This window comes from Oncorhynchus mykiss, chromosome 3 (assembly GCF_013265735.2).
Source record: "Oncorhynchus mykiss isolate Arlee chromosome 3, USDA_OmykA_1.1, whole genome shotgun sequence".
NCBI classification, from domain to species: domain Eukaryota; kingdom Metazoa; phylum Chordata; class Actinopteri; order Salmoniformes; family Salmonidae; genus Oncorhynchus; species Oncorhynchus mykiss.
Window position 1 is genome coordinate 13,769,877 of NC_048567.1, and position 24,438 is coordinate 13,794,314.

Here is a 24,438-nt window from a genome sequence, read left to right on the forward strand (position 1 = left end):
TAGCAGGCAGCCAGAGGGACTTCACAAGAGGTTCATTTTAGATAGGCTACAGAACAAGTCAAGAAAACAGCTGTCTTTCCCAATGAAAGTGAATGTTTTTTTACCAGTTAATTGGGTTGACAAGACATTCTCATTTAACAACATGGACCAAGGGAAGAGTTACATTGGAGAATAGAGGAGTGGAAAGGAGATGGGACGAGTCACTTAGAAACATGTGTGTTGATTGAGGTTCTATGCAGATGGGACTAAACACATGCGCGCGCGCGCGCGCACACACACACACACACACACACACACACACACACACACACACACACACACACACACACACACACACACACACACACACACACACACACACACACACCGTAGCAGCCAACTCTTCTTTCACTCTCCCACCACTGACTGGAACATATTCATTCCACACTACCCTATCCCTATGTTGTGTCTGTGGTTAGCTGCATACGCAAATTCATTTTTCTGTGTTTAAGCTTGTCAGAGAGCGTTTGCTTCCGGTAAACCAGTGAGTTTTGCAAGGTGTGCTGCCTCTGCATCAGTGAAAAAGCTGACAGAATACGATTATTTTCCCTCCTCTCCTCGCTCTTCTCTCTCTGGTCTAAAATTATCACTCATCTCTCCCAGGATTCTAACACCGCCAACCAAATCCACAAAAAAGCCTCAACGATAAATAATACATAATCCTTTACAATCTTCTCTCTCTCTCCCTCTCCCTCCCTCCCTCCCTCCCTCCCTCCCTCCCTCCCTCCCTCCCTCATCAAAAGTGGTATAAACAATATTTGATTTTTTTGGAGCTCATAATTTCCCCCCTGCTGTATTCTATTCTCCTTTAATCTCATTACCTCCCTCTTCCTTTTCACCTACTCCCTCTTTCCCTCACCTTCTCCCTGTACTACTCCCCCATGCCCCTTCTATACCTTCATCTCTCATTCCTCCTCTCTTCTTCTCTGTGCATATTCACTCTCTTTTACTTGCGTCCCTCTATCCATGTCTCTCTTCTTTCATCTAGCGATACTTTCCTTCCATTCTGCAAGACTCCCGCTCTCTGTCTGCCTCTCTCTCTCAGTGGTCTGCCTCTCTGTCTGCCTCTCTCTCTCAGACTCAGTGGGTATCTCCACACTCTCCATCACTAAATGTGATTTGTTCTGCAGCTCAAGTCTGCAGTATAATCATCCTGTTTTGTTCAGGACCAGGAGAAAAGTAGAGAGAGGGAGAGGGATTGGGAGAGGGATTGAGAGAGAGGACATGAGGACAAACATGAAATTGGAAGAAAGATGGAATAAATGTCAGATTTTCTTCTCTCATCGCAGGCCTTTTCTCTCTGTCTCTACTAGTTAATAGCAGAATAACCATACAATTATCTGTACTCCCTTCTGTATATTTCTCTCTCTCTTTCTCACACATCTACTCTTCCTCATTACACTCCTCTACCTCATCTCACATCCCTGTTCATCCTTCCCATCCTTCTCACTGCTCCTCTCTTCTCTACCTCATCTCACATCCCTGTTCATCCTTCCCATCCGTCTCACTGCTCCTCTCTTCTCTACCTCATCTCACATCCCTGTTCATCCTTCCCATTGCTCCTCTCTTCTCTACCTCATCTCACATCCCTGTTCATCCTTCTCACTGCTCCTCTCTTCTCTACCTCATCTCACATCCCTGTTCACCCTTCCAATCCTTCTCACTTCTCCTCTCTTCTCTACCTCATCTCACATCCCTGTTCATCCTTCCCATCCTTCTCACTGCTCCTCTCTTCTCAACCTCATCTCACATCCCTGTTCATCCTTCCCATCCTTCTCACTGCTCCTCTCTTCTCTACCTCATCTCACATCCCTGTTCATCCTTCTCACTGCTCCTCTCTTCTCTACCTCATCTCACATCCCTGTTCATCCTTCCCATCCTTCTCACTGCTCCTCTCTTCTCTACCTCATCTCACATCCCTGTTCATCCTTCCCATCCTTCTCACTGCTCCTCTCTTCTCTACCTCATCTCACATCCCTGGTCATCCTTCCCATCCTTCTCACTTCTCCTCTCTACCTCATCTCACACCCCTGTTCATCCTTCCCATCCTTCTCACTGCTCCTCTCTTGTCTACCTCATCTCACATCCCTGTTCATCCTTCCCATCCTTCTCACTGCTCCTCTCTTCTCTACCTCATCTCACATCCCTGTTCATCCTTCCCATCCTGCTCACTGCTCCTCTCTTCTCTACCTCATCTCACATCCCTGGTCATCCTTCCCATCCTTCTCACTTCTCCTCTCTACCTCATCTCACATCCCTGTTCATCCTTCCCCTCCTTCTCACTGCTCCTCTCTTCTCTACCTCATCTCACATCCCTGTTCATCCTTCCCATCCTTCTCACTGCTCCTCTCTTCTCTACCTCATCTCACATCCCTGTTCATCCTTCTCACTGCTCCTCTCTTCTCTACCTCATCTCACATCCCTGTTCATCCTTCCCATCCTTCTCACTGCTCCTCTCTTCTCTACCTCATCTCACATCCCTGTTCATCCTTCCCATCCTTCTCACTTCTCCTCTACCTCATCTCACATCCCTGTTCATCCTTCCCATCCTTCTCACTGCTCCTCTCTTCTCTACCTCATCTCACATCCCTGTTCATCCTTCCCATCCTTCTCACTGCTCCTCTCTACCTCATCTTACATCCCTGTTCATCCTTCCCATCCTTCTCACAGCTATGTTTTGACCTTCATGTTCTTTATGACCTTCAACATATTTCCATGACCCCATTCCCTCTCTCCCTACCACTCTGCTCATCTCATCTCGCTATCCCCCTTTAAATACCTCACACTTTCTCGCTGTCTCTATCCACTCACCTCACTCTCCTCTCACTATATTACCCCCATGTCCCTCTCTTCCAATCCCTTCTCTCTTTACCGCTCTCTGTTTTCCACCAGTGTGTATGCTGTCCTTTTAAACAGCTAAAGCTGGTTAGCCATGGTGTTTATGACGAGCCGTCACAGTCCAACAGTGCTCTGGCAACGACTGCCATGCACAACAAGGGCAGCTTAAGGAAAATGTACAGGCCCATTACACGTTGATACCACGCTGGAGATTCACAGCGGCCAAGAGGAGAGAGTCTTAAACCCCCCCCCCCCCCCCCCCCCACATCAATCTCTCTACCTGGCCAGTCTCCGTCCTCCTGCTCACTGCTCACCCAAAACTGCTTCATTGGCAGGAATTATATAACCCAGTCCCCCTGCCAAGGCTAAAAACTAATTCTCTCTCTCTTTCCATCCCTCTTCCTCATTCTCTCGCTCTTCTACTGTCACCCATTCCCTCCCTCCCACCATCCCATGCCACCAAATGTCCCTGTGTAGATCCAATATGAAAATTCTGCAATCCAGATTTTGATTGGCTTGGAGGAAGTGGACGCGTTGCAGCCATGGTTATTTACAGAACATCTCTGCATATTAATACGCTGCTTGAGCCCAAATAGAATGATGACAGGATATATTCATGGTATCAGTGGTGCTACCAGTGATCCTAATCATAGATCAAAGACAGGGGAAACACTAGCTCTCCTGCCCACAGTGGTTCCTGGTCTCTCTCCTGCCCACAGTGGTTCCTGGTCTCTCTCTTGCCCACAGTGGTTCCTGGTCTCTCTCCTGCCCACAGTGGTTCCTGGTCTCTCTCCTGCCCACAGTGGTTCCTGGTCTCTCTCCTGCCCACAGTGGTTCCTGGTCTCTCTCCTGCCCACAGTGGTTCCTTGTCTCTCTCCTGCCCTCCCTCCCGCCTCATCCCTTGCCTCTTTTAACTGTAATCCTCCATCCCGGTTTGTGTTTCCCCATTTCTCCAGTCCTACAGCCTGGGTGTAATCCCATCCTCTCTATAGCACTCTGCTCATACATAATGCTCATTGTAAATTCACACCTAAATCAGAGATTTGAGAGTTCATTCACACTCTGCTTTTCTCTCAGCCCACTCTATCTTTCTGTCCCTAAGTGTCTTGTCTTCAATTTCCCTCACTCTATAGCTTTCCCCACTTTCATGACATTTATTAAATCTCCCGATCTTCCCATTATTACGTGTTGGCCACAACTACCTCACTGAGAGGTGAAAGAAAGAAAGATAATCTAGCTTGATGTAGTGAGGGGAGTCCGTGTGTGTAGATATAGGGATCTTACATTTCAGCCAGTTTGCTACAGCAGGAAAATCTTACAGCAACAGGAAATGTGAAATGTGAAATGTGCATTGCACATGCAAGTGTGTGTGACTTACGCGCAAGGCAGAGTAGGAGCAGGGCACGCAGGGAGAGGGAGAGGGGGGTTGGGAGGAGTAGAGATCTCGGGCCAGGCCTCATTGTGTATTGAGCCTCAGTAGCTGTCTGATCAATGCTTCCTCTGTGACACAGGACACAGGCGCCGAACAACAGAGCAGAGCACAGCAGAGCACAGCTAGGGCTGCAGTGACACACAACAAAGCCGGGGTTTTACCAGTACACAACACGCACGTTTCTTCAGAGCTGCAGTCTTTTGATAAAACACCACCGATCTAACATCACCACAGCGTCGATCTAGTATGTCTTACAACGATGCTACAACTAGCCAAATGACTGTCTGCAAATAGAGCTGCTCTGCTGTGTAGGACTACATAACTAAACATCAAATCAATGGAACAAAGCAATGATACAAACCAACAGGCTAGAACCACTCAAATGGCAAACCACAGACCAGAATCCCAACACCAAACAAACCAATATCTTTACTCTACATCAGCCAGACAGACACATCGGAGTAAACCATCTGAAACAAGCCATTATACTGTTTCTGTACCCACATCTCTCAACCCGGGGCTCAATCCCCACACATGATACTTTTCACAACACAAACACGTCATCAAATTGTCTCCCACGGTTCACTATCACACATCACCGTCTCCAACTGTGATGGTAACTGCTTTACAAATGACTACAGTCTCCCTGTGTGATATAAACACCCTACAGGATCACACGTATAGCATTACTCTATAGGCTACATCTCTCTCTCTCTCTATCCGTCCCACTGTAGAGATGTAATGTGTATGTTTATACAGGATCACAATGTCTCTCTCTGCTGCACACGGCTGCTTCCAGTCACGATGTTCAGTCCCTGTGTTGAGTCTCGTGTTCACTGCCCGCTCCGTCAGTGAGCTCAGTTCAGCTGCTGTGGTCCGTGTGGAGTTGGTTGTTGGTTCTGATTGGCGGCTCCTAATGCAGCAGCGACGAGGGCCCGGCCCGGAGAGCGTATAACTTACTGAGGGTGACCGGACTGCAGCACACACCTCGCAGCACACACCCTGATTGACCAGAACAGCGGTGTCATCCCCAGACTGCTACAAAGTCCTCTGCCTTCTGTCTGCAATTAGCCAGTCAATACTACCACTACCCACCGTGTGCCCTGGCACTGTCAATACTACCACTACCCACCGTGTGCCCTGGCACTGTCAATACTACCACTACCCACCGTGTGCCCTGGCACTGTCAATACTACCACTACACACCGTGTGCCCTGGCACTGTCAATACTACCACTACCTACCGTGTGCCCTGGCACTGTCAATACTACCACTACCCACCGTGTGCCCTGGCACTGTCAATACTACCACTACCCACCGTGTGCCCTGGCACTGTCAATACTACCACTACCCACCGTGTGCCCTGGCACTGTCAATAATACCACTACCCACCGTGTGCCCTGGCACTGTCAATACTACCACTACCCACTGTGTGCCCTGGCACTGTCAATACTACCACTACCTACCGTGTGCCCTGGCACTGTCAATACTACCACTACCCACCGTGTGCCCTGGCACTGTCAATACTACCACTACCCAGCGTGTGCCCTGGCACTGTCAATACTACCACTACCTACCGTGTGCCCTGGCACTGTCAATACTACCACTACCCACTGTGTGCCCTGGCACTGTCAATACTACCACTACCCACTGTGTGCCCTGGCACTGTCAATACTACCACTACCCACTGTGTGCCCTGGCACTGTCAATACTACCACTACCTACCGTGTGCCCTGGCACTGTCAATACTACCACTACCCACTGTGTGCCCTGGCACTGTCAATACTACCATTACCTACCGTGTGCCCTGGCACTGTCAATACTACCACTACCCACCGTGTGCCCTGGCACTGTCAATACTACCACTACCTACCGTGTGCCCTGGCACTGTCAATACTACCACTACCGCACTGTGTGCCCTGGCACTGTCAATGCTACCACTACCCACCGTGTGCCCTGGCACTGTCAATACTACCACTACCTACCGTGTGCCCTGGCACTGTCAATACTACCACTACCGCACCGTGTGCCCTGGCACTGTCAATACTACCACTACCTACCGTGTGCCCTGGCACTGTCAATACTACCACTACCTACCGTGTGCCCTGGCACTGTCAATACTACCACTACCTACCGTGTGCCCTGGCACTGTCAATACTACCACTACCGCACCGCACCGTGTGCCCTGGCACTGTCAATACTACCACTACCGCACCGTGTGCCCTGGCACTGTCAACACTACCACTACACACCGTGTGCCCTGGCACTGTCAATACTACCACTACCTACCGTGTGCCCTGGCACTGTCAACACTACCACTACCTACCGTGTGCCCTGGCACTGTCAATACTACCACTACCTACCGTGTGCCCTGGCACTGTCAATACTACCACTACCTACCGTGTGCCCTGGCACTGTCAATATTACCACTACCTACCGTGTGCCCTGGCACTGTCAATATTACCACTACCTACCGTGTGCCCTGGCACTGTCAATACTACCACTACCGCACCGCACCGTGTGCCCTGGCTCTGAAGTAGCATGGAATCTCCAAGTCGCTAACAGCAACCACACCAGAACCTGACACCAAGGAAATTGCTCTGTGCTCTCTGTCGTTGTAGCTCGGAAAGGATATTGCCCCTCTGATCCAAACAAAGTCTATTGTGTTTTCTCTTCTCGTCTCATCCCCCTCTCTCGTTGTGGTTGTTTTGTTATCTTGTCGTCCTCTCTCTCTCTATCCTCAGTCAGGTCAATATAGTGGGACAGTGGTTTAGTTTCTGGTTGTTTCCTCTTCCCCTCTGTCATTCAGTATATGTTCAGTATATCCCAGAGTAGTGTCAGCTGTCTATCTGTCCGTCTGGTTTATATAACCCCTGTTCTCCTCCCACAGCCTGCCTGCTTCCACTCTCTATCAGTGTGTGTAAGTGTGTGTGTTAGTCCGTGGATGCATATTTAGCATTTTAGTTATTTTGTGAAGGTTTGGGGTGTGGATGCGACAATGACTGTCTTTCAGGTCAGAGAACAGTGGCTGTGTGTGTGACCGCCCAGCAGTCCATTCAGACAGGGTATATAGTTGGATCTGTTTAGGATGTTAGTGGCAAGGCCTTCTTCCCCTACAATCCCTCAGTTGAAACCCAGAGACAGAGAGACAGAGAGGCAGGGAGACAGGGAGGCAGAGAGACAGGGAGACATAGAGACAGTGAGACAGGGAGGAAGAGAGACAAGGAGATAGGGAGGCAGGGAGACAGAGATACAGGGAGACAGAGAGACAGGGAGACAGGACGACAGGGAGACAGAGAGATAGGGGGGCAGAGAGACAGGGAGGCAGGGAGGCAGAGAGACAGAGAGACAGAGTGACAGGGAGACAGAGAGACAAGGAGACAGAGAGACAGAGCGGCAGAGAGACAGTGAGACAGGGAGACAGAGAGACAGAGAGACACAAACCTCATAGAGGTCCTCTATGTCCAATGGCCTGTTTTATAGTTGATGTATTAAGACAGTCCATAATGGCTGCATGTGTATGTGTCTGTATGCGTGTTCTTAGAACAGTGTGTGTGTGTGTCTGTATGCGTGTTCTTAGAACAGTGTGTGTGTGTGTGTGTGTCTGTATGCGTGTTCTTAGAACAATGTGTGTGTGTGTGTGTGTCTGTATGCGTGTTCTTAGAACAGTGTGTGTGTGTCTGTATGCGTGTTCTTAGAACAGTGTGTGTGTGTGTCTGTATGCGTGTTCTGAGAACAGTGTGTGTGTGTGTGTGTGTGTGTGTGTCTGTATGCGTGTTTTTAGAACAGTGTGTGTGTGTGTGTCTGTATGCGTGTTCTTAGAACAGTGTGTGTGTGTCTGTATGCGTGTTCTTAGAACAGTGTGTGTGTGTCTGTATGCGTGTTCTTAGAACAGTGTGTGTGTGTCTGTATGCGTGTTCTTAGAACAGTGTGTGTGTGTCTGTATGCGTGTTCTTAGAACAGTGTGTGTGTGTCTGTATGCATGTTCTTAGAACAGTGTGTGTGTGTCTGTATGCGTGTTCTTAGAACAGTGTGTGTGTGTGTCTGTATGCGTGTTCTTAGAATAGTGTGTGTGTGTGTGTCTGTATGCGTGTTCTTAGAACAGTGTGTGTCTGTATGCGTGTTCTTAGAACAGTGTGTGTGTGTGTGTGTGTCTGTATGCATGTTCTTAGAACAGTGTGTGTGTGTGTGTGTGTCTGTATGCGTGTTCTTAGAACAGTGTGTGTGTGTCTGTATGCGTGTTCTTAGAACAGTGTGTGTGTGTGTGTGTGTCTGTATGCGTGTTCTTAGAACAGTGTGTGTGTGTGTCTGTATGCGTGTTCTTAGAACAGTGTGTGTGTGTGTGTGTGTGTGTGTCTGTATGCGTGTTCTTAGAACAGTGTGTGTGTGTGTGTGTGTGTGTGTGTGTGTGTGTGTGTGTGTGTGTGTGTGTGTGTGTGTGTGTGTGTGTATGTGTGTTTGGTAGCATGTTTGTGTTTTCATGCATTTGTGAGCATGTGACCATGGCTCCTGTTGATGTCAGTATAAGTGCTTGATGAGACTGTAAATACACTCTGTTTCTCCCAGTCTTTAACACAGTAATGAGACATACATGTATGCACCTCTAAGAAATCACAGGGTTTTCACACAGTAGGCTAGTCATTTTCTACTCCATCTGTCATAACACAAATGTATATTTTGCTCTACCCGGCATTCAGGGGTTAACCTTTACTGCAGTGGGCTAAGTCAGGGTCAGAGTGTTTCTTGGTAGTCTTAAACAAATCTACTTTCAAACCAAAATATACACCTGACACACATGGTTATGGGCTTAAAAGAAGAAGACATCTGTACCATGTCAGATATAGAGTTGAAATGTATTACATTTTGAGTTTGCATTCCAATATTACACTTTATATACATCACAGAAGACTGAAATATAACAAAACCGTTTGACATAGAAACACCAGATTGTTCAGTGTCAAAAAACTACGTTTTTTCATTATGAAATGTTGACAACTATGAATAACATTCCACCCATGAGGCCACTAGGCCATTTGACTGCAGGGAAGTGAGACATGCCTTGCTTAAGGGCACAACAGCATATGGTACCTTGGATTGCAAGGTGACATTTTCCTTGGCGACATCTCCACCTCTCTAACCACTAGGATACTACTGACCACCCCTAGGCCAGGTCGAGCATGCAGTTACTCACCATAACCAAGTCCAAAACACCCCACTGCAAAACCACTGGGGAGGAAAACATGTGTTATGCTGTGTTGTACTAACTAAATGTGAGTCGGCTACTGCCCCCACCAGTACCTCACTGCTCCAGTCCCTGAACAGTTCAGATGAATCTCCCTCTGTCACAAACCATATTCATATTCCACACAACACTAATGTATTCAATTAGACATGCTCTCGCATTATGATACAGTTATCTCTGTGTGTGTGCGTGCGTGCGTGTGTGTGTGCGTGTGTGTGCATCTACCAGCGTGTTTTGTCGCAGTGTGCGGAAAGCCAATGCTGTCCCCATCCCTCTCCCCCAGTTCCTCGTCCAAATCAAATGTGTTATGGGCTTCATTGGCAACACAATGGAATAAGTGTTGCCAAAGCACTTAAGGGGCTTAAATCAGCGGTGTGATGAAAATATTAAGTACTCCAACATCCTTCCACGGTTACCTGGCTGCTTAAGCATGGCGGTGAGGTCACCTCCAGCATTTAATACCGTAGATATTAAAACCATGGATACACTACCTGTACTGAGGCAGGCAGCGCCCATGGCGGAGTGAGCAGCATGGGGGGTTGTGGGATATCTCTGAATAAGCAGTTGGGTCTGGGTCTGGCTGAGTGTCTGATGCACCAGATCCTATCAGTTCATCTGAGATAACATTTCTCTTCTCTGTGTGTGTGTGTGTGTGTGTGTGTGTGTGTGTGTGTGTGTGTGTGTGTGTGTGTGTGTGTGTGTGTGTGTGTATGCGATACATAGCAGGAGTGGTAGAGACACTCTTAATGATCGGCTATGAAAAGCCAACTGACATTTACTCCTGAGGTGCTGACTTGCTGCACCCTCGACAACTACTGTGATTATTATTATTTGACCATGCTGGTCATTTATGAACATTTGAACATCTTGGCCATGTTCTGTTATAATCTCCACCCGGCACAGCCAGAAGAGGACTGGCCACCCCTCATAGCCTGGTTCCTCTCTAGGTTTCTTCCTAGGTTCTGGCCATTCTAGGGAGTTTTTCCAAGCCACTGTGCTTCTACACCTGCATTGCTTGCTGTTTGAGGTTTTAGGCTGGGTTTCTGTACAGCACTTTGAGATATCAGCTGATGTAAGAAGGGCTATATAAATAAATTTGATATAATTTGGGTAGGGGTTTGATGCTTGGTGCTTGGAGATGGAGCAAGAAGGAGAGAGAGAGAACTGTCTCTTTGTATGTGTGTGAGAGTGAGAACTGTCTCTTTGTATGTGAGTGAGAACTGTCTCTTTGTATGTGTGTGAGAACTGTCTCTTTGTATGTGTGTGAGAGTGAGAACTGTCTCTTTGTATGTGTGTGAGAGTGAGAACTGTCTATTTGTATGTGTGTGAGAGTGAGAACTGTCACTTTGTATGTGTGTGAGAACTGTCTCTTTGTAGGTGTGTGAGAACTGTCTCTTTGTATGTGTGTGAGAGTGAGGGGGAGCTGTCTCTTTGTATGTGTGTGAGAGTGAGAACTGTCTCTTTGTATGTGTGTGAGAGTGAGAACTGTCTCTTTGTATGTGTGTGAGAGTGAGAACTGTATCTTGGTATGTGTGTGAGAGTGAGGGGGAACTGTCTCTTTGTATGTGTGTGAGAGTGAGGGGGAACTGTCTCTTGGTATGTGTGTGAGAGTGAGGGGGAACTGTCTCTTTGTATATTTGTGAGAGTGAGAACTGTCTCTTTGTATGTGTGTGAGAGTGAGGGGGAACTGTCTCTTTGTATGTGTGTGAGAGTGAGGGGGAACTGTCTCTTTGTATGTGTGTGAGAGTGAGGGGGAACTGTCTCTTTGTATGTGTGTGAGAGTGAGGGGGAACTGTCTCTTTGTATGTGTGTGAGAGCGAGAACTGTCTCTTTGTATGTGTGTGAGAGTGAGAACTGTCTCTTTGTATGCGTGTGAGAGTGAGAACTGTCTCTTTGTATGTGTGTGAGAGTGAGAACTGTCTGTCTGTATGTGTGTGAGAGTGAGAACTGTCTCTGTATGTGTGTGAGAGTGAGAACTGTCTCTTTGTATGTGTGTGAGAGTGAGAACTGTCTCTTTGTATGTGTGTGAGAGTGAGGGGGAACTGTCTGTTTGTGTGTGAGAGTGAGGGTAACTGTCTCTTTGCATGTGTGTGAGAGTGAGGGGGAACTGTCTCTTTGTATGTGTGTGAGAGTGAGGGGCAACTGTCTCTTTGTATGTGTGTAAGAGTGAGGGGAACTGTCTCTTTGTATGTGTGAGAGTGAGAACTGTCTCTTTGTATGTGTGTGAGAGTGAGAACTGTCTCTTTGTATGTGTGTGAGAGTGAGGGGGAACTGTCTCTTTGTATGTGTGTGAGAGTGAGAACTGTCTCTTTGTATGTGTGTGAGAGTGAGGGGGAACTGTCTCTTTGTATGTGTGTGAGAGTGAGAACTGTCTCTTTGTATGTGTGTGAGAGTGAGGGGGAACTGTCTCTTTGTATGTGTGTGAGAGTGAGGGGGAACTGTCTCTTTGTATGTGTGTGAGAGTGAGAACTGTCTCTTTGTATGTGTGTGAGAGTGAGGGGGAACTGTCTCTTTGTATGTGTGTGAGAGTGAGGGGGAACTGTCTCTTTGTATGTGTGTGAGAGTGAGAACTGTCTCTTTGTATGTGTGTGAGAGTGAGAACTGTCTCTTTGTATGTGAGTGAGAACTGTCTCTTTGTATGTGTGTGAGAACTGTCTCTTTGTATGTGTGTGAGAACTGTCTCTTTGTATGTGTGTGAGAGTGAGGGGGAGCTGTCTCTTTGTATGTGTGTGAGAGTGAGAACTGTCTCTTTGTATGTGTGTGAGAGTGAGAACTGTATCTTGGTATGTGTGTGACAGTGAGGGGGAACTGTCTTTTTGTATATTTGTGAGAGTGAGAACTGTCTCTTTGTATGTGTGTGAGAGTGAGGGGGAACTGTCTCTTTGTATGTGTGTGAGAGTGAGGGGGAACTGTCTCTTTGTATGTGTGTGAGAGCGAGAACTGTCTCTTTGTATGTGTGTGAGAGTGAGAACTGTATCTTTGTATGCGTGTGAGAGTGAGAACTGTCTCTTTGTATGTGTGTGTGAGAGTGAGAACTGTCTCTTTGTATGTGTGTGAGAGTGAGAACTGTATCTTTGTATGCGTGTGAGAGTGAGAACTGTATCTTTGTATGTGTGTGTGAGAGTGAGAACTGTCTCTTTGTATGCGTGTGAGAGTGAGGGGGAACTGTCTCTTTGTATGTGTGTGAGAGTGAGAACTGTCTGTCTGTATGTGTGTGAGAGTGAGAACTGTCTCTGTATGTGTGTGAGAGTGAGAACTGTCTCTTTGTATGTGTGTGAGAGTGAGAACTGTCTATTTGTATGTGTGTGAGAGTGAGAACTGTCTCTTTGTATGTGTGTGAGAGTAAGAACTGTCCCTTTGTATGTGTGTGAGAGTGAGAACTGTCTCTTTGTATGTGTGTGAGAGTGAGAACTGTCCCCTTGCATGTGTGTGAGAGTGAGAACTGTCTCTTTGTATGTGTGTGAGAGTGAGGGGGAACTGTCTCTTTGTTTGTGTGTGAGAGTGACGGTAACTGTCTCTTTGTATGTGTGTGAGAGTGAGGGGGACTGTCTCTTTGTATGTGTGTGAGAGTGAGGGGGAACTGTCTCTTTGTATGTGTGTAAGAGTGAGGGGAACTGTCTCTTTGTATGTGTGTGAGAGTGAGAACTGTCTCTTTGTATGTGTGTGAGAGTGAGAACTGTCACTTTGTATGTGTGTGAGAGTGAGGGGGAACTGTCTCTTTGTATGTGTGTGAGAGTGAGAACTGTCTCTTTGTATGTGTGTGAGAGTGAGGGGGAACTGTCTCTTTGTATGTGTGTGAGAGTGAGGGGGAACTGTCTCTTTGTATGTGTGTGAGAGTGAGGGGGAACTGTCTCTTTGTATGTGTGTGAGAGTGAGAACTGTCTCTTTGTATGTGTGTGAGAGTGAGGGGGAACTGTCTCTTTGTATGTGTGTGAGAGTGAGGGGGAACTGTCTATTTGTATGTGTGTGAGAGTGAGGGGGAACTGTCTCTTGGTATGTGTGTGAGAGTGAGGGGGAACTGTCTCTTTGTATGTGTGTGAGAGTGAGGGGGAACTGTCTCTTTGTATGTGTGTGAGAGCGAGAACTGTCTCTTTGTATGCATGTGAGAGTGAGAACTGTCTCTTTGTATGCGTGTGAGAGTGAGAACTGTCTCTTTGTATGTGTGTGAGAGTGAGAACTGTCTGTTTGTATGTGTGTGAGAGTGAGAACTGTCTCTGTATGTGTGTGAGAGTGAGAACTGTCTCTTTGTATGTGTGTGAGAGTGAGAACTGTCCCTTTGTATGTGTGTGAGAACTGTCTCTTTGTATGTGTGTGAGAGTGAGAACTGTCTCTTTGTATGTGTGTGAGACTGAGGGGGAACTGTCTCTTTGTTTGTGTGTGAGAGTGAGGGTAACTGTCTCTTTGTATGTGTGTGAGAGTGAGGGGAACTGTCTCTTTGTATGTGTGTGAGAGTGAGGGGGAACTGTCTCTTTGTATGTGTGTGAGAGTGAGGGGAACTGTCTCTTTGTATGCGTGTGAGAGTGAGAACTGTCTCTTTGTATGTGTGTGAGAGTGAGAACTGTCTCTTTGTATGTGTGTGAGAGTGAGGGGGAGCTGTCTCTTTGTTTGTGTGTGAGAGTGAGGGGAACTGTCTCTTTGTATTTGTGTGAGAGTGAGAACTGTCTCTTTGTATGTGAGTGAGAGTGAGAACTGTCTCTTTGTATGTGTGTGAGAGTGAGGGGGAACTGTCTCTTTGTATGTGTGTGAGAGTGAGGGGGAACTGTCCCTTTGTATGTGTGTGAGAGTGAGGGGGAACTTTCTCTTTGTATGTGTGTGAGAGTGAGGGGGAACTGTCTCTTTGTATGTGTGTGAGAGTGAGAACTGTCTCTTTGTATGTGTGTGAGGGTGAGGGGGAACTGTCTCTTTGCATGTGTGAGAGAGAGAGAGAGAGAGAGAAACTGTCTCTTTGTGTGTGTGTGTGAGAGAGAGAGAGAGGAACTGTCTCTTTGTATGTGTGAGAGAGAGAGAATTGTCTCTTTGTATGTGTGTGAGAGTGAGAACTGTCTCTTTGTATGTGTGTGAGACTGAGGGGGAACTGTCTCTTTGTTTGTGTGTGAGAGTGAGGGTAACTGTCTCTTTGTATGTGTGTGAGAGTGAGGGGAACTGTCTCTTTGTATGTGTGTGAGAGTGAGGGGGAACTGTCTCTTTGTATGTGTGTGAGAGTGAGGGGAACTGTCTCTTTGTATGTGTGTGAGAGTGAGAACTGTCTCTTTGTATGTGTGTGAGAGTGAGAACTGTCTCTTTGTATGTGTGTGAGAGTGAGGGGGAGCTGTCTCTTTGTTTGTGTGTGAGAGTGAGGGGAACTGTCTCTTTGTATTTGTGTGAGAGTGAGAACTGTCTCTTTGTATGTGAGTGAGAGTGAGAACTGTCTCTTTGTATGTGTGTGAGAGTGAGGGGGAACTGTCTCTTTGTATGTGTGTGAGAGTGAGGGGGAACTGTCCCTTTGTATGTGTGTGAGAGTGAGGGGGAACTTTCTCTTTGTATGTGTGTGAGAGTGAGGGGGAACTGTCTCTTTGTATGTGTGTGAGAGTGAGAACTGTCTCTTTGTATGTGTGTGAGAGAGAGAGAGAGAGGAACTGTCTCTTTGTATGTGTGAGAGAGAGAGAGAGAGAGAGAAACTGTCTCTTTGTGTGTGTGTGTGAGAGAGAGAGAGAGGAACTGTCTCTTTGTATGTGTGAGAGAGAGAGAGAGAGAGAGAAACTGTCTCTTTGTGTGTGTGTGTGAGAGAGAGAGAGGAACTGTCTCTTTGTATGTGTGAGAGAGAGAGAGAGAGAGAGCAAGAGTATGTGTGTGTATGATGTGCATGTGTGAGCATGCACATACACGAGTGTGTGTCTATGCCTAAGCACATACATCACATGACAGTTCCCACCTCTCTCTGTTGTTTGTCTCTCTCTCTACAGCCACAGCTCTAGCTAACGTTAACGCCGATCCTGCAGCCATGATGTAATCCAACACGTTCTCTGTCACCTGCCCTCATTAGAAAAGTCACAGCAACACAGTGTATGGATACTACTAAACCCTGCATTTAACAGCCACTACTCAGCCTGTACACCACAACACATTGATCCCAGTCTACATGACAACTGAAGAAGATCTGCTGCAGTCAAAGCGACAGGTTTAATCCAGAGCTCTACCAACTCCTCTAGTGTGAGGTGTTATCTGTCCACACAGAGAAACCTGTGGTGAGGATGCCTGGTTATCCCTGTTCTACCTACCATCCTGAGGTGAGCTAAGCTTCTCCACCCTCTGTGAGCTGGGCAGACAGGCCAGTGTGTCTATAGGGGGTGTGCTGTGTGTGTCAGGGCCAATGCTTATGTTACCGACTGAGGAGTGCCTTTGTGTTGCTGAGTACTACACGGTGTGTGACGTAGCTGGTAGGAGTCGAGGGTGGGTTCATTGTGGTGTTGGATGTAGATGGTAGAGGGTCGAGGGTGGGTTCATTGTGGTGTGTGATGTAGCTGGTAGAGGGTCGAGGGTGGGTTCATTGTGGTGTGTGATGTAGCTGGTAGAGGGTCGAGGGTGGGTTCATTGTGGTGTGTGATGTAGCTGGTAGAGGGTCGAGGGTGGGTTCATTGTGGTGTGTGATGTAGCTGGTAGGGGGTCGAGGGTGGGTTCATTGTGGTGTGTGATGTAGATGGTAGAGGGTCGAGGGTGGGTTCATTGTGGTGTGTGATGTAGCTGGTAGGGGGTTGAGGGTGGGTTCATTGTGGTGTTTGATGTAGATGGTAGAGGGTCGAGGGTGGGTTCATTGTGGTGTGTGATGTAGCTGGTAGGGGGTCGAGGGTGGGTTCATTGTGGTGTGTGATGTAGCTGGTAGGGGGTCGAGGGTGGGTTCATTGTGGTGTGTGATGTAGCTGGTAGGGGGTCGAGGGTGGGTTCATTGTGGTGTGTGATGTAGATGGTAGAGGGTCGAGGGTGGGTTCATTGTGGTGTGTGATGTAGCTGGTAGGGGGTCGAGGGTGGGTTCATTGTGGTGTGTGATGTAGCTGGTAGGGGGTCGAGGGTGGGTTCATTGTGGTGTGTAATGTAGCTGGTAAGGGTCGAGGGTGGGTTCATTGTGGTGTGTGATGTAGCTGGTAGAGGGTCGAGGGTGGGTTCATTGTGGTGTGTGATGTAGCTGGTAGAGGGTCGAGGGTGGGTTCATTGTGGTGTGTGATGTAGCTGGTAGAGGGTCGAGGGTGGGTTCATTGTGGTGTGTAATGTAGCTGGTAAGGGTCGAGGGTGGGTTCATTGTGGTGTGTGATGTAGCTGGTAGGGGGTCGAGGGTGGGTTCATTGAGGTGTGTGATGTAGATGGTAGGGGGTCGAGGGTGGGCTCATTGTGGTGTGTGATGTAGATGGTAGGGGGTCGAGGGTGGGTTCATTGTGGTGTGTGATGTTCCTGGTAGGAGTCGAGGGTGGGTTCATTGTGGTGTTTGATGTAGATGGTAGAGGGTCGAGGGTGGGTTCATTGTGGTGTGTGATGTAGCTGGTAGGGGGTCGAGGGTGGGTTCATTGTGGTGTGTGATGTAGCTGGTAGAGGGTCGAGGGTGGGTTCATTGTGGTGTGTGATGTAGCTGGTAGAGGGTCGAGGGTGGGTTCATTGTGGTGTGTGATGTAGCTGGTAGGGGGTCGAGGGTGGGTTCATTGTGGTGTGTGATGTAGCTGGTAGGGGGTCGAGGGTGGGTTCATTGTGGTGTGTGATGTAGCTGGTAGGGGGTCGAGGGTGGGTTCATTGTGGTGTGTTAACCAGGAGGTGGATGATTAGTCGTTTATTTTCACTGGGTCTTGGCATGCCACCTCTGCAGGGTACACTTGCCAACACCTTGCCCCCATTCTGCCAAATCGGAGCCAATTTAACAATGTGATCATTTCTCTGTGGATCATTTCTCTGTGAGAAATCTCTCTCTCTCTCTCTCTCTCTCTCTCTCTCTCTCTCTCTCTCTCTCTCTCTCTCTCTCTCTCTCTCTCTCTCTCTCTCTCTCTCTCTCTCTCTCTCTCTCTCTCTCTCTCTCTCTCTCTCTCTCTCTCTCTCTCTCTCTCTCTCTCTCTCTCTCTCTCTCTCTCTCTCTCTCTCTCTGTCTCTCTCTCTCTCTCAAAATCAGCCTCATCAGTTTCCTGGCCCTGTTCCTGAAATCGCAAAGGGAAATATTAACGAACCTCCTCAGCCAATTAACACCTAGCTCACATAACAACCTTTATACCGCCGCACAAACACTTGCTGTGCCGAGGGGTAAAGGAACAGAGAGAGAGAGGGACAATTATAGAGTGTGGAGAGAGAGAGAAGGAAAGAGAGGAGACATTAACACAGTCAGGCAGAGAGGAATGAGAAACAGAGGGAGGGAGTGTGAGAGGAGAGATAGGTGTATTCAGTGTGAAGAGAGAGAAAGAGAGAGACTATGTGAGGTAGAGAGGTTAACTTGGCCTTACTGGCCTTATAGCTGTGACATACCAAGATGGGAAGTAGTGGATTGAAGCATAAACAGACATACACTGTGGACACCCACACTGTGGACACACACACACAGCCAAAGTCACACACACACAAATACACACAGCCAAAGACACAAACACACACTGTGGACACACACATTGGCAGGACAATGTCTATGATGATGGCAAGGGAGAGGGGAGCGTGTATGATAATGACTGAGGAGAGAGAGGAGTGTCTATGATAATAGCAAGGGAGAGAGGAGCGTGTAGGATAATGACAGAGGAGAGAGAGGAGCATGTATGATAATGACAGAGAGAGGAGCATGTATGATAATGACTGAGGAGAGAGATGAGTGTGTATGATAATGACAAAGGAGAGAGACGAGTGTCTATGATAATGGCAGAGGAGAGAGGAGCGTGTATGATAATGACAGAGGAGAGAGAGGAGTGTGTATGATAATGACAGAGGAGAGAGAGGAATGTCTATGATAATGGCAGAGGAGAGAGTGGAGCGTCTATGATAATGGCAGAGGAGAGAGTGGAGCGTGTATGATAATGACAGAGGAGAGATAGGAGCGTCTATGGTAATGACAGAGGAGAGAGAGGAGTGTCTATGGTAATGACAGAGGAGAGAGAGGAGTGTCTATGATAATGACAGAGGAGAGAGAGGAGTGTGTATGATAATGACATAGGAGAGAGGGGAGTGTCTATGATAATGACAGAGGAGAGGGGAGTGTCTATGATAATGACAGAGGAGAGAGGGGAGTGTCTATGATAATGAGAGAGGGTTGTCTACGATAATGACAGAGAAGAGAGAGGAGTGTCTATGATAATGACAGAGGAGAGAGATGAGTGTCTATGATAATGAGAGAGGAGTGTGTATGATAATGAGAGAGGAGTGTCTATGATAATGACAGAGGAGAGAGAGGAGTGTCTATGATAATGACAGAGGAGAGAGGGGAGTGTCTATGATAATGACAGAGGAGAGAGAGGAGTGTGTATGATAATGAGAGAGTAGTGTCTATGATAATGACAGATGAGAGAGGAGTGTATATGATAATGACAGAGGAGAGAGAGGAGTGTGTATGATAATGACAAAGGATAGAGATGAGTGTGTATGATAATGACAGAGGAGAGAGAGGACTGCCTATGATAATGACAGATGAGAGAGGAGTGTCTATGATAATGACAGAGGAGAGAGAGGAGTGTGTATGATAATGACAGAGGAGAGAGAGGAGTGTCTATGATAATGACAGAGGAGAGAGAGGAGTGTGTATGATAATGAGAGAGGAGTGTCTACGATAATGACAGAGGAGAGAGAGGAGTGTCTATGATAATGACAGAGGAGAGAGGGGACTGCCTATGATAATGACAGAGGAGAGAGAAGTGTCTGTGATAATGACAGAGGAGAGAGAGGAGTGTGTATGATAATGAGAGAGTAGAGAGAGGAGTGTGTATGATAATGACAGAGTAGAGATAGGAGTGTGTATGATAATGACAGAGGAGAGAGAGGAGTGTGTATGATAATGACAGAGGAGAGAGAGGAGTGTGTATGATAATGACAGAGTAGAGATAGGAGTGTGTATGATAATGACAGAGGAGAGAGAGGAGTGAGAATGATGACAGAAGCAGTAATGTGAAACAGAAGAGAAGGAGGCAGAGCGACGAAAGAGAGAGAAAAGTAGGGAATATGTTAAACGGCATGGAGATAAGAGGGAAAGCTTCCGAAGGCTGACAGAGTAGTGAAGCCTGTTTAGTAGAGGAAAGGGTGAGCAGGCTGACAGAGTAGTGAAGCCTGTTTAGTAGAGGAAAGGGTGAGCCGGCCTGTTTAGTAGAGGAAAGGGTGAGCAGGCTGACAGAGTAGTGAAGCCTGTTTAGTAGAGGAAAGGGTGAGCCGGCCTGTTTAGTAGAGGAAAGGGTGAGCAGGCTGACAGAGTAGTGAAGCCTGTTTAGTAGAGGAAAGGGTGAGCTGGCCTGTTTAGTAGAGGAAAGGGTGAGCAGGCTGACAGAGTAGTGAAGCCTGTTTAGTAGAGGAAAGGGTGAGCAGGCTGACAGAGTAATGAGGCCAGTTTAGTAGAGGAGAAAGGTGAGGAAGGTTGACAGAGTAATGAGGCCTGTTTAGTAGAGGAAAGGGTGAGCAGGCTGACAGAGTAGTGAAGCCTGTTTAGTAGAGGAAAGGGTGAGCAGGCTGACAGAGTAATGAGGCCTGTTTAGTAGAGGAAAGGGTGAGCCGGATTGTTTAGTAGAGGAAAGGGTGAGCAGGCCTGTTTAGTAGAGGAAAGGGTGAGCAGGCCTGTTTAGTAGAGGAAAGGGTGAGCCGGCCTGTTTAGTAGAGGAAAGGGTGAGCAGGCCTGTTTAGTAGAGGAAAGGGTGAGCAGGCTGACAGAGTAATGAGGCCTGTTTAGTAGAGGAAAGGGTGAGCAGGCTGACAGAGTAATGAGGCCTGTTTAGTAGAGGAAAGGGTGAGCTGGCCTGTTTAGTAGAGGAAAGGGTGAGCAGGCTGACAGAATAATGAGGCCTGTTTAGTAGAGGAAAGGGTGAGCCGGCCTGTTTAGTAGAGGAAAGGGTGAGCAGGCTGACAGAGTAATGAGGCCTGTTTAGTAGAGGAAAGGGTGAGCCAGCCTGTTTAGTAAAGGAAAGGGTGAGCAGGCTGACAGAGTAATGAGGCCTGTTTAGTAGAGGAAAGGGTGAGCCAGCCTGTTTAGTAGAGGAAAGGGTGAGCAGGCTGAAGAAATATGCAAATACATTTAATTGTTCTTTGATTTGCTCAGCCGCTTTCATATCACATTACCCCTTCTTCTGTCAATCTCACATCTCTCTCTCTCTCTCTCTCTCTCTCTAAGCAGTGTTCATTTTAACAGACTGAAGTTAACATACAGTCGTGGCCAAAAGTTTTGAGAATGATACAAATATAAATGTTCACAAAGTTTGCTGCTTCAGTGTCTTTAGATATTTTTGTCAGATGTTACTATGGAATACTGAAGTATAATTACAAGCATTTCATAAGTGTCAAAGGGTTTTATTGACAATTACATGAAGTTGATGCAAAGAGTCAATATTTGCAGTGTTGACCCTTCTTTTTCAATACCTCTGCAATCCGCCTTGGAATGCTGTCAATTAACTTCTGGGCCACATCCTGACTGATGGCAGCCCATTCTTACATAATCAATGCTTGGAGTTTGACAGAATTTGTGGGTTTTTGTTTGTCCACCCACCTCTTGAGGATTGACCACAAGTTCTCAATGGGATTAAGGTCTGGGGAGTTTCCTGGCCATGGACCCAAAATATCAATGTTTTGTTCCCCGAGCCACTTAGTTATCACTTTTACCTTATGGCAAGGTGCTCCATCATGCTGAGAAAGGCATTGTTCGTCACCAAACGGTTCCTGGATGGTTTGGAGAAGTTGCTCTCGGAGGATGTGTTGGTACCATTCTTTATTCATGGCTGTGTTTTTAGGCAAAATTGTGAGTGAGCCCACTCCCTTGGCTGAGAAGCAACCCCACACATGAATGGTCTCAGGATGCTTTACTGTTGGCATGACACAGGACTGATGGTAGCGCTCACCTTGTCTTCTCCAGACAAGCTTTTTTCCTGATGCCCCAAACAATCAGAAAGGGGATTCATCAGAGAAAATTACTTTACCCCCAGTCCTCAGCAGTCCAATCCCTGTACCTTTTGCAGAATATCAGTCTGTGTCTGATGTTTTTCCTGGAGAGAAGTGGCTTCTTTGCTGTCCTTCTTCACACCAGGCCATCCTCCAAAAGTCTTCACCTCACTGTGCGTGCAGATGTACTCACACCTGCCTGCTGCCATTCCTGAGCAAGCTCTATACTGGTGGTGCCCCGATCCCGCAGCTGAAACAACTTTAGGAGACAGTCCTGGCACTTCCTGGTCTTTATTGGGCGCCCTGAAGCCTTCTTCACAACAATTGAACTGCTCTCCTTGAAGTTCTTGATGATCCGATAAATTATTTATTTAGGTGCAATCTTACTGGCAGCAATATCCTTGCCTGTGAAGCCCTTTTTGTGCAAAGCAATGATGACTGCACGTGTTTCCTTGCAGGTAACCATGATTGGCAGAGGAAGAACAATGATTCCAAGCACCACCCTCCTTTTGAAGCTTCCAGTCTGTTATTCGAACTCAATCAGCATGACAGAGTGATCTCCAGCCTTGTCCTCGTCAACACTCACACCTGTGTTAACGAGAGAATCACTGACATGATGTCAGCTGGTCCTTTTGTGGCAGGGCTGAAATGCAGTGGAAATGTTTTTTTGGGATTCAGTTAATTTTCATGGCAGAGGGACTTTGCAATTAATTGCAATTTGTAACACAAATTGCATAACACTCTGGAGTATATGCAAATTGCCATTATACAAACTGAGGCAGCAGACTTTGTGAAAATGTATATTTGTGTCATTCTCAAAACTTTTGGCCATGACTGTACTGTAAGTATGTCAGCTCAATTACTCACAATCTTTACATCCTAGTGGCACTGACTAAGTCTGTATGTTTGTGCGCGTTCGTGAGTGCATGTGTGAGTGAGTGCGTGCGTTCGTGAGTGTGTGAGTGAGTTTGTGCGTGAGTGCATGCAAGGATTATGGATTATAAGATTCACCATAGAGAAAGACAGCTGTCCTTCCTAATGACAATCTGTCACCGCTCTCTTTGTCACGTCTCTCGCCCCTTCTCATCCCTCGCTTTGTCTTTTCATGGCCATCCTACTCTGTGTCCACTCCCCTCCTCTTAACGCTCCATACAGAGTTATCATTCCAGGGGAATAGGCCCTTCTCCCACACAACCACATATTTCACTACAAAAGAACACAAGGTATGGTATCTACAGCTGCCTGCAACAATCTGATCGATCTCTTGCTCTCTTCTTTCTCCCTCTCCATCTGCCTTAGGCTGTTTTATCCATCTGCCTTAGGCTGTTTTATCCATCTGCCTTAGGCTGTTTTATCCATCTGCCTTTGGCTGTTCGGATTCATTAATAGTGAGAAAAACACCGCTATATTTACCTACTTGGTGGCAGGTAAACTAGCGGTTAAGAGCGTTGGGCCAGTAACTGAAAGATTGCTTGTTCGAATCCCTGAGCTGGCTAGGTAAAACATCTTCCGATGTGCCCTTGAGCAAGGCACTTACCCCTAGCTGCTCCAGGGTCTCCCTCAATAATGGCTGATGTCTGGCCAGTGACCCCACTCTCTGAGGGCGTCTCAGGGGATATGCAAAAAAAAACTATTCACATGCATATAATACACACTTGTACATGTGTGAAATAGGACAAATGTAAGTACCTACCTAAGTAATAAGCCTCTGATCAATGCCCTCACACGCTGAGAAAACACAGTGAACGCACAGTACACACAAACCCTGTCATTCTGACTCATTGTTGTGGTGTTGAGGACGTGGTGGGATGGTTCCTATCATTTCCCTTTAGTCTAAAGTATAGTACATTCCTCTGAGGGGATGTAATGATAGCGATTACACACCTCTACCTGTGTTAGCCAATCACACACACCACACTTCTCAGCTGGGCACCTCCCATCACTCACACCCCCAGGCATTGTCATACACACTTAGCTACAAATATAAATCCCACACATCCATCGCCTAGCAACCTATCAGCAGACACTCTCACCTCTACCTCACGTCCTGAATGGAAGCTAATCAGGTGAGCTACTCCCCTGGGGGATACCACTGTGATCAAAAGGTAGGGGTGGGGAACCAGGAGCTTGGGCTCTGTCAGACAGACAGACAGACAGACAGACAGACAGACAGACAGACAGACAGACAGACAGACAGACAGACAGACAGACAGACAGACAGTCTGTCTCTAGTATGTTGGCTGTGTCCTGTCGTGATTGTGGTGAGTGTTGGGCCAGAGTTCAGGGAGAGGGCAGAAGGAGGGAGTAGCATAGCAGGTGCTGGGAGGACACTGATAACACACGCACACAAAGAGAGACACTTGAGGCATGCACAGAGCTTGAGACATAAACACATAACCAACTACACCCAGACCACACCCTCTGCACTGGCACTAATACAACAGTATAGCAATGGTGTGCTGAGTCAGGTGTCCACTATCTGTCTCTGTATCATTTTATCTGTTTATAATTGGTCTCTATCTCACTTGCTCTCTGTCACACACACACACACACACACACACACACACACACACACACACACACACACACACACACACACACACCTATCAGGAGAGATGATGATGGGAGGGAGAGAGAGAGAGTTAGTTATTGTCTATTCACAATCCACAGAGACAAAGGGACAGCCAGAGAACATACGTGTGTGTGTGTGTCGTGTGTTTGTTTGTGTGTGTGCTTCCATACGTGTAAGTGGTGTGTGTGCGTGAGAGCGATTGTGTGTGTAGGTGGGCGGTGTGTGTTGCTGAGAGGGAGCTTTCTGAACACACATCATA

The 24,438-nt window shown here is 47.3% G+C and overlaps 1 protein-coding gene across 6 annotated transcripts in view; it reads right to left on the reverse strand.

The window, feature by feature from the left end:
- The window catches only part of LOC110510240 (cell adhesion molecule 4), a 140,027-nt gene that overhangs the window by 26,344 nt on the left and 89,245 nt on the right, over positions 1 to 24,438 (reverse strand). For 4 of the 6 annotated variants that reach the window (XM_036975411.1, XM_036975407.1, XM_036975412.1 and 1 more), the window contains exon 1: positions 4,256 to 5,689. The exons of 1 other annotated variant lie outside the window; for it this stretch is intronic. In XM_036975411.1, coding sequence (XP_036831306.1) covers positions 4,256 to 4,337 — 82 coding nt within the window. In that variant the 5' untranslated portion in view covers positions 4,338 to 5,689. Of the gene's footprint in view, positions 1 to 935; positions 1,023 to 4,255; positions 5,690 to 24,438 lie in introns of those variants that run through there. One more of the 6 variants, XM_036975409.1, reaches the window with a different exon arrangement.